The sequence below is a fragment of the Marmota flaviventris genome, chromosome 10 (assembly GCF_047511675.1).
Source record: "Marmota flaviventris isolate mMarFla1 chromosome 10, mMarFla1.hap1, whole genome shotgun sequence".
In the NCBI taxonomy this organism is placed as follows: Eukaryota; Metazoa; Chordata; class Mammalia; order Rodentia; family Sciuridae; genus Marmota; species Marmota flaviventris.
In genome coordinates, this window is record NC_092507.1 from 32454118 (window position 1) to 32464323 (window position 10206).

At 38.5% G+C, this 10206-nt stretch overlaps 1 protein-coding gene across 1 annotated transcript in view; it reads left to right on the forward strand.

Moving 5' to 3' along the window:
• Ccdc30 (coiled-coil domain containing 30) overlaps nucleotides 1-10039 on the forward strand; it is a 130306-nt gene extending 120267 nt beyond the window's left edge. The window contains exons 17-21 of the mRNA XM_071617755.1: nucleotides 83-221; nucleotides 5200-5336; nucleotides 7160-7274; nucleotides 9299-9366; nucleotides 9725-10039. Of these exons, the coding sequence (XP_071473856.1) occupies nucleotides 83-221; nucleotides 5200-5336; nucleotides 7160-7274; nucleotides 9299-9366; nucleotides 9725-9923 (658 nt within the window). The 3' untranslated portion in view covers nucleotides 9924-10039. The remainder of the gene's footprint in view (nucleotides 1-82; nucleotides 222-5199; nucleotides 5337-7159; nucleotides 7275-9298; nucleotides 9367-9724) is intronic.
• Nucleotides 10040-10206: the final 167 nt, after the last annotated feature.

Here is a 10206-nt window from a genome sequence, read left to right on the forward strand (position 1 = left end):
ACCCAAGAAAGTTGCATATTGAGGAGACAGAATCCGTTTTCACTATGTTCAGGAATGCCTATACTCAAATTTGCTTTTATAGAAACCACTCTGAGAAGCATCACCACAAAGCCAAGCTTCGAAAGATCAAGGATCATCTAGTTCATGAAGTAGAAATACGAAATAAGAGAATTAAACAACTTGAAGAAGAAGCTGGACTCCTGCAACAAAAAATTGAGACGGTGAGAAAGAGAGAAAAGTATATGATGACACTGGTGGCTAGCCATTTAGAGAATGCCCACTCATTTGTAAGTTAATTTGTGGACTCTTCAGAGCCCTCCTTTTCTTTTTATGTCATCGTTTTTCCATGTAAGTAATTATTTAAGTCCTGCCAAACAGAATCTAAGACTCATACTGTTGCTAAACTAAATTGAACACTGAAAATAGTCTGCACTGCCAATTTATGCTTGTCTTGCCTTCAAACGAAAATATCTTTTCTTAAATACTCTTCAGCAAAGACTTCCAGACTACCCTCATTAACTAACTCATTCCTGTTTTAAGTCCCCCGTGTTTTGTCTCAAGCCTCAGCGTCAGTTTTAATGGCATTGAAAACAGGTAATCCTGATTTCTTTATCAGTTCTTGATTAGCACCTTCAAGCTTTTTCTAAATATCCCTGATTTCTTTAGGCTTGTCTTATTGGTCTTGTGACTTATGGGCATATGGATAAGAAAGAAATTGGACAAGACAAGTGGAATTGCATGCAGAATAGTCTTGAGATGTTTAAGCTACATAAATTAAAAATGGAAAGCAACTTCCAGGCATGGTGGCATAGGCTTATAATCCCAGCAACTCAGGAGTGAGGCAGCAGGATTGCAAGTTCAAGGCTAGCCTAAGCAATTTAGCAAGATCCTGTCTCAAAATAAAAAATAAGAAAAAGGTCTGGGGATGTAGTTCAGTGGTAAAGCACCCTTGGTTCAAACCCCAGGATCAAAAAAAAAAAAAAAAAAAAACAACAACTGACATCAATAGTGTTTTCCCTTTCTGGGATCTCTAGTCCATTTCAGAATTTTGAAAATTGGCTGAGCATGGTGGTGCATGCATGTAAATCCCAGTGGCTTGGAGGCTGAGGCAGCCTCAAAGCTAGCCTCAGTGATTTAGCAAGGCTCTAAGCAACTCGGTGAGACCTGTCTCTAAAAAAAATACAAAAAAAGGGCTGGGGATGTGCCCCAGAGGTTAAGTGCCCCTCAGTTCAATCCCCAGTACCAAAAACAAAAAAAAAAAAAAAAAAAAAAGAATTTTGAAAATTCTTTTCCTGCTAAAATACTCCTTTATATACCCACCTAAATTTTTTTGTATCTCTGATATATGCCAAAGATACCAAAACAATTTATGTAATTTCAGATATTCATTCACTACCATGGGACTTGGGTCAAGAATCCCTAGACTGGGGCTGGGGTGGTAGAGTGCTCGCCTGGCACGCATGAGGCACTGGGTTCAATCCTCAGCACCACATAAAAATAAAATAAAGAGAAGTAAATGAAGGTAAAATATTTTTTTTTTAAAAAAAAGAATCTCTAGACTACACACATTACAACTTTTTTTTTTTTCTCTCTGCATACTGGAGATTGAGTCCAGGGGCACTCTACCATGCAGTTATAACCCTGACCCTTTATATTTTTATTTTTAGGTAGGGTCTTGCTAAATTGCCAAGGCTGACCTTGAACTTTTCAGTCCTTCTGCCTCAGCCTGCTGAGTAGTTGGAATTACTGGTGTGGACCACTACACCTGGTTTACATAGTCATTTATTTGTTAATATGGACGCCTGGATTCTCATTTTATTTGTTGAGTTATAATCTGTTACTATCATTATTGATTTTGGTGTCTAAGTTGTGTCAGATTTGACCTAAAGTAGCTCACCTTGAACTTTTGGACTTCCAAATAACAGATTGCAGGGATGTGCCACTGTGCCTGAAGACCAATGCTTTCTTGTACTACCTGCCTCTACTTCTATGCTTATATGTAAAACAGCTTTCAGCAGATTTGCTTCCTTTCTTCCTGACTGTACTGGGTTGAATAGTGTTCCCCAGAATTCATGTCTACCCAAAACATCAGATTGTGACCTTATTTGGAAACAGGATGTTTACAGATGTAATTAGTCAAAATGAGGTTATCCTGGGATAGGGTGAATACTAAATCCAATCTGACTGGTTCTCTTATAAGAAGAAGGGAAGACAGGGGAAGAACATTGGTGGTGACGGGGACAAAGATTGGAATGATGTAACTAAACCAAGAAACACTGAGCTGTGCTGGCTACCACTCAAAACCAGGAGAAAAGCAGGGAACAGAAGCTTCCTCCGAGGGCTGAGGGTGTGTCTCAGCAGTAGAGCAATTGCCTATCATGAAGAAGGCCCTGGGTTTGATTCTCAGTATTGCAAGGAAAAATCAGCCAACCAAAAAAACCCTACATGTGAGCTTTTAGAAAGAATTAACCCTGCTAACATCTTAATTTCAGACTTGCAGCCCTCCAGAACTGTAAGAAAATTAATTTCTGTTGTTTTAAGCACTCAGTTTGTGGTAATTTGTCATGCCAGGCCTAGAAAGCTAATGCACTGACTAGAAGAACAATAGGTCTTCAGGAAATATACTGCAAATTGCAAATAAGCAGAGGCTAGGAAAGTAATTTGGACTTTTGTTCACACCATTAAAGAGTTCTGTGGGCTTTAGCTTTAGAACAGACATGGATTCAAATTCTAGCTCTGACTTTTAGTTCTTTGACTTTGGACCAGTTTCTGTGTATCATTTCCTTTATCTGTAACATGGAGAAAATAATCTCCACCTCATATGTAAGACTTTTGTGAGAATTAAAAACATAAAATTCCTAAAGTGGTTTATATTAAATTTTTCATTGATATTATTATTTTCCCTTTTCTTGGGGTATGATCCCTAAGAAGCATATTAATGGGTGGATGTATAGTTCACAAGACAAATTGTTAGAATTAAAAATAGTTCATGGCACAGGCCTGTAATCCCAGTGGCTCAGGAGGCTGAGGCAGGAGGATTATAGGTTCAAAGCCAGCCTCGGCAACTTAATGAGGCCCTAAGCAATTTAGTGAGACCCTGTCTCTAAATAAAATATTAAAAATGGCTGGGTTCAGTGGTTAAACACCCATGGGTTTAATTCCTGGTACCAATAAATAAATAAATAAATAAATAAAGTTCAGCGAAGACTGATGTGAGCATTCTTAATACCACAGTACTACAAACTTGGCATTTTTTATTTTAACCTATTTTCGGACCCACAGATCAGAGCCCTGAGGTTAAAAACATTAGGTTTACCTTCTGAGTCTCCAAAAATGAATGTCTCTTTTTTTGGCTTCATCTCTTCGGCCTTCTCAATATGCAGCAAGCCAGGGCTGGGGATGTGCTCAAGCGGTAGCGCGCTCGCCTGGCATGCGTGCGGCCCGGGTTCGATCCTCAGCACCACATACAAACAAAGATGTTGTGTCCACCGAAAACTAAAAAATAAACATTAAAAATTCTCTCTCTCTCTAAAAGAAAGAAAGAAAGTCTTTCAGTAAGTTCCTGTTGCCATTCTTTCCTTTAAAAAAATAATGCAGCAAGCCAACTGAGTCCTCTAATTGTTGTACCCATCCAAACCAGATTTACCCCAATATTTTACCTTATCACCATAGCAGGTATTCCTATTTTTAAAAAAATTCTATATTTACCAATACCTATCTATGAACTCTTTCACCACAAAAAATATGTGGTGTTTCCTAAGGACAGGGTAAATGTCCCCATCTAATATCCTTTCTAATTCATTTATTACAGGATAGGGTATATTGTCTATGGCTGCTTCTATTCTCAACCTTTATCAATACAACTACAATGCATATGTACATGTATTAAATATCTTTAAATAATAACAAGTGAGATTATTATTAGACATTGAATGGTCCTGGAGAAGGACTTTAAAATGCGGAATGGTTTGTTTCAGAACATAATCTAACCTCCTTCCTTTCATATCTTAAATAATAGATGGACAGTCTTTTCTTGAGCGATCAACACTAGTATCTTCATTAGTATCTTATTTAAGAACTTACTGTGTGTGTGTGTGTCTGTGTGTGGTAGATACTGGGAACTGAACCCAGGTCAGGCCTGGTGCTAGGTAAGCACTCTACCACTGAGCTACATCCCCAGCCCTTATTAGTATCTTATTGAAAAGAAGCATAAAGTTGCCCCTCTTTTTTTTATTTATTTTTTAGCTTTAGGTGAACACAATATCTTTATTTTACATTTATGTGGTGCTGAGGATCTAACCCAGTGCCTCGTGCATGCTAGACGAGCTCTCTACCACCCCAGCCCCAAAGTTGCCCCTCTTAACCCTATGATTCACCCTCTTGCCTAACATTGTTATTCTCCCTTCCCCACTTGTTCCCATCACTGGCAGGTGAGGAACAAAAACTGGAAAGATGAAAGTACTTGCCTGTTACAATTTGCAGGTCATCCGTGAAGTGAGACCAACAATTCTATACTTACCAATATCTATCTATGAACTCTTTCAGCTATGGGGGAATATTAGTGTTTTTTCACCAAATGTACTCCTTTACCATTTTAGCCATAACTTCAGTATCTCTTGCCTTGGAAGAAAATCACTGGTAGAAAGTGAAACATAGTGTTGGGCTTGAAGGCATTTCAGCATCATTCCTGCGGCAGTAGGCTCCACTCTTGGCTGTCAGGCGTGGCTTGCCATGCCAGCTGGGATCCTGACTCTGCCTGACCAGGTGGCTAAATTCCCATCTTCCTCCCTCTGCCTTTAAAGGAATACAACTACAATGCAGATGGACATGTATTAAATGGGGAAAATTTAAATATGGAGCTTCAAAAAAATTCAGTCGTATTTGTTGGAGGTTTTTGATCCCTATGTAATTAGAATACATCTAAGAGAGGGGAAAGATAATACAGGTAAGAGCACTGGGATCTTAGGAGAAGTTGAGGTTCAGATCTTCTTAATGTTACTGCAAAAGAATGGTTAAACCTCCAAACAAAAATACATCACATATAAAATAAATAGAAGAATATCTAGCTATAATGAATGACCATGTCACCAAACAGAAACAGACTAGAGGACAGGAAAGAGAGTAAACAAGAGAAGTTTGTTGTTAGGACTTAGAAACAGGCAGAAGTTCTTAACTCTTTCTCTTGCTGTGAATCCCTAGGAGAAGGCATTCCAGGCCCAGATCACGGTCCAAAATGATAATCTGATCATAGAAAAAAGGGAGCTTCTGAAGCAAGTCATGGACCAAGAAGAAATAATCCGCAACAACAAACAAATAATCTCATCAGTCAAGAGCAAGTAGGTGCAGTCCCACTGGGCAGCCAGTAGACTCCGCTGGCTTTGTTTCTCCTTCAACAAAGAAATGGTTGCAGAGGCTGTCTTTGAGTTTGTGGCTTATCCTATAACTCTTCCTCTGATGTCTGCTGTTTTCAGCAGATCATGCAAGCAGCAGAACTTGTGAAATTAGAAAAAATATCATGGACCAGGCGGGCCAGCCATTCATATAGGCTCTCACACAGAGGACCCGGATATGTGCATTCTGGCCAGCCTCATTGTGTGTGTCAATGCTCCTTTTTTTATCATTTGATACCTATGGAATTAAAGTAGACCAGAGAATTAAGCCCATAGGAAGGACTTAAATGCATGAATCCCACAGGATATGACATTAATTTTTAATGAGAAATATTCAAAGAGGAAAAGAATTTAGATACAAGCTGGCTCGTGCATTCTCTCCTCCATGGGAAAATTTAATTACAGTAAAAAATATTCTTAGAGCAAGAACAAGAACAAAGAGAATGGGTTGATCTTAACAGAAAATGTCATCTATGACAATTATGTTTGAGAACTACAATGATTGAGAACTTACTATATGCTAGACACTGTTCTAAGCTCACTCTCTCTGGATTCATTTAACCTTAACACTAACCCCAGGAGGGAGGTATTAACATTAGCTTTAGTTTATGGATGAGGAACCCAAGCTCCACAGAGGTCAGGGAAGTCACCTAGACTGGTTAGTAGTCAAGCAGTATGTGAACCTTTGCAGCCTGGCCCAAGACTCCAGCACCATACCTGTCAGCTACTTTGGGCACATGCTCCTTAGGGCACATGTGGAAAGCCTCTGATTATCTTTTACTGTTTGTGTTTCCCCTTTTATACAGCTAAAGCATTGTCCATCTCAAACTATGTCATAGTTTCTGAAGTCAGTTTAGAGATGGGGAAACTGAGGCTCAGATTTATAATTTGCTAAGGGTCACTCAACTAACAAGTTGCAGAACGAGAAATCAAACATGAAACTCTAATCAAATCTATTATACTGCCAAGTCTCCCGAATAACTGCAGCCCTGAGAGCCTAAGATAGTGGAAAAGAGATCAGGCTTCCTTCGAAGTCTTAAAGATCTGCTTGGCATCCCAGTTCTACAAATTTCTGTTTTTATGTTCTTAACCAAGTTCCTGTCCTCTCTCAGCCTCAGTTTTCTCAGCTATAAGAAAGGCTTCATAACAATATTTGTTTTATGAGGTTGTTCTGAAGATTAAGTGAGCCAATATGTGAAAAATGTTTAGTGCTTAATGTGTGAGCAGGTCACATTGCCTAAGTACATGGTGACTAGCTAGTAAGTGGCTGCTGCTGCTAATACTATTTCTACTTCTCCATGAGAACTCAGAATCAGATTAGTGTAAGATGAGAGCCAGAAGCAAGCTGTGTAGTTAGGATATTTGAAGGATATGGTCTTTTGTTTCAATCCTTCCCCTAGAGTCATACCTTAAATTTCTCAAGGTCTGGAATTCATATACTCATGCATATGTATTTAATAACCATTTATAGACCAGAAGCTTATTGTTTTTTCAGTTGATTGTTTAATATGGTAAGAATTATTCTGCCAAACTTAGTCTAAGTTCTGGACAGTGGTCCAAGACCCAGAGACAGTGGGATGTGGAACATAGTTTTGGGCTTTCAAAAATGATGCAGAATTTCTAGGGAGGGTGTGTAGCTTAGTGGTTGAGCAAATGCGGAGAATGCAAAAGGTCCCAGGTTTGATCCCCAGTACTGCCCGCCCCCCCAAAAAAAAAGAAAGAAAGAAAAAGACATTTCTAGCTATGTCTCTGATTTATACTGTTGTTAGAGCACTTTTCCTGGATAAAGAAAATAAGCAATTACAGGAAAATCATTTCCGGCTCATGCAGCAAGTTAGCTTCTTAGAGCGCATTATATGGAACATCCAGATTCGCAGAAAAGAGGTAAGATGTGCACTTTTTATTGGGTCCTTAATCTGAAGTTTTGGTTGCTAAGTTTGCTGTACCCTCTCTTCTCTTCAACTTCATATAGCTCTAGTTGTGCTCTTGGCTTCATGGTGGGCTGTAGCAAAGAGGCTCCTTGGCTACACACATACCAGGGTAGCAAATCCCGCAAATGCTGTTGACCAACTCTGCTTTTCATTGGGTCAGCTTTAAAACTCACTGGTGTGATTCTAAAGCAATTCATGTATGATTCTGAGCTTCTTCTCTAACATATTATATAGTGGTTATTGCTGTTTTTCTTTTCTATCTCATTAACTCTGCAGTGAGATCCTAGAGAGCAACAACCGTAGTTCATATATTGTTGTATCTGCAGACAGATGCTCCACAGATATTTGAGAATGAATGAACGTTAAATGTTTTCATATATATGCCTCATTCTCAGCAACCTTGTTCATAATGTTTTACTCTAGCCACATTAGGAAAGAAAGGTGAGCAAGTCTTGAGGCTCAGAGAAGTTAAGTGAAACTAGCCTATTAAAGAATCAAGACAACAGAGCACCCTAGTCCAAGAAAAGCAATTATGTTCCAAAAATTCAGACAAGTAGCCAAGTTTAGAGAGAGGCAGAAAGTAGTACAGGGTGAGACAAGGTCTAGAGTCTGGATGGTAAGCAGGTCAGAAAGAGGGACTTCTGTAAGAAGAATTATATTCTGAATCCAAGGCAGAGGCTATTTTCTTCCTTCCCTGGTTGTATCATTTGTAAGACATCCCTCCCCAGGATACTTAACAGTAGATCCTGCTTGTTGGGCACTATTGTTGAGAATGCATCTTTACTCTCAAAAGGGTAATTGCTTCCAAGCTATGTTAGTTGTTTTGCATATTTCACCCAAAGTAGAATTTTCAGCTGGGTGCAGAGGCGCACACCTGTGATCTATGCAACTGGGGAGACTGGAGGCAAGAGGATCACAAGTTCAAGGCCAGCCCAGGTAAGTTAGCAAGATCCTAAGCAACTTAGTGAGATCCTGTCTCAAAATAAAAAAATAAAAAGGGCTGGAGATATGGCTCAGTGGTTAAGTGTCCCTGGGTTCAATCTCTGGTTCCAGAAAAGAAAGAAAGAAATCAGATATAAAAGGGTACATATTATAGGATCATATGATCCCATTTATATGAAATGTCCAGAATAAGAAAATAAATAAAGTCAGCAAATATATTAGTGATTGGCAGGAGAGAGGAATGGGAAGTGACTGCTCATGGGGGTGGGGCTTTTTTGGAGGGTGATAAAAATGTTCTGGAATCAGATAGTGTTGATGGTTGCACAAAATTGTGAATACATAGAAAAGCACTGAATCAAGCTTTTTTTTTTTTTTTTTTTGGTGGGAGGGGTTACTGGGAATTGAACCCAGGGTGTCTTACCACTGAATTACATCCCCAGTCCATTTTTTTGCTTTGAGACAGGATCTCACTAAGTTGCTTGGGCCTCACCAAGAGGCTGAGGCTGGCTTTGAACTTGGAATCCTCCTGCCTCAGCTCCTAAATTGCTGTGATTACAGGCATATGCCACCATACCCAGCTCTTCCAAGCATTTTTAAAGGGTGAACTTTGTGGTATGTGATTCATTTGGCAACAATGCTATTATAACAACAAAAAAACAAGTCCCTTGTATATGTTCTCCAAATATGAACAGAAAAGAAAAGAAGAAAGATGAAGACAATGTATAAAATCATGTGTGTAAAAACTAGAAAGATAGGCAGAGATAGACTATGTATATAATCTACATATTATATGGATAGTTTATATAAATATATATAGCGATCAATATAGACGATATACAGGAGAGAGAGAGAGCCTGACTTACTGATAGTGTTGTTCAAGCAACTTTTCATTCTATACCCTTTTATGCTTTTTGTTGTGTGTAGTATATTCAGGTACTATAGCTATATTATATATTTATATGTATAAATTCTAGAATCATACTGCCAATGGTTTATCATTATAATATTTAATATTAGTCCATTCTTTCCTTTTAGGAAGCAACAATTAGTGACATCCCTGGACTTGATGTACTAAAGAAAATATTGCCTTTTCCAGGATCTAGGTTAGTAAAATCAATAGAGTATTCTGCATGCCCGAGAGGCATAGCTGTTAACTAGCTCTGAGTTGCTGTCTTGAGAAAGCATAGCATTGAAGAGTATTTTTCTACAATTAGTAAGTGAATCTTCTCCTAATTCCTTGTCCCCTCACCAACCCTTCACCCTCATATCCCACAGAATCCTATTTAAGTAAGACGGGAGGTAACCCACAATAATAGGTTAAAGGTAAATTTTATTTGGTTATTTTCTTTGTGCTTGAGAGTTGTAAAAAACTGAAATATTATTGAAGCCACATCCCTGTAACCCCAAACTTCTACCAGACAATTCTATCCATACAATGCCCTCACTCATGTTCTTTCTTAGTTTTTCAGGAGCATGTCTGTTAGAATCCATTGGAAATCTTCAAGGGACTAAGGAACATAAATCAGAAGCAGCAATGGGAGTTTCAAAGTCCCCTGAGTCTCTTTCATGTTCACAGAATTCTGAAACTGGATACATAAATATGGCTTTTCTGAAAGAGGCACACAGCCTAAAAAAACAAGACCAAAAGTCAGAACTATAAAATCGCTGGTGTCTAACACTATAATGATCAAACCTGCTAACTTAAAGCTTGAACGTTAAAGTGGACTATGACATGGAAGATTCCAGATTCCTCACTGTGTGTCAGCCAGGAGTCTTCAAAATTGCTGATAATTCATTAAACAGTTTCTAAAAATGGATTTCTCAAGTTTGTTTTATATCCTGAGATGATTTGAATTGATCAGTACAGTGAAGTTCGATGATATAATTAGATTTTACTTCAGAGTATATATATGGTTAATATAGCATTCTTTTCCATTATCATG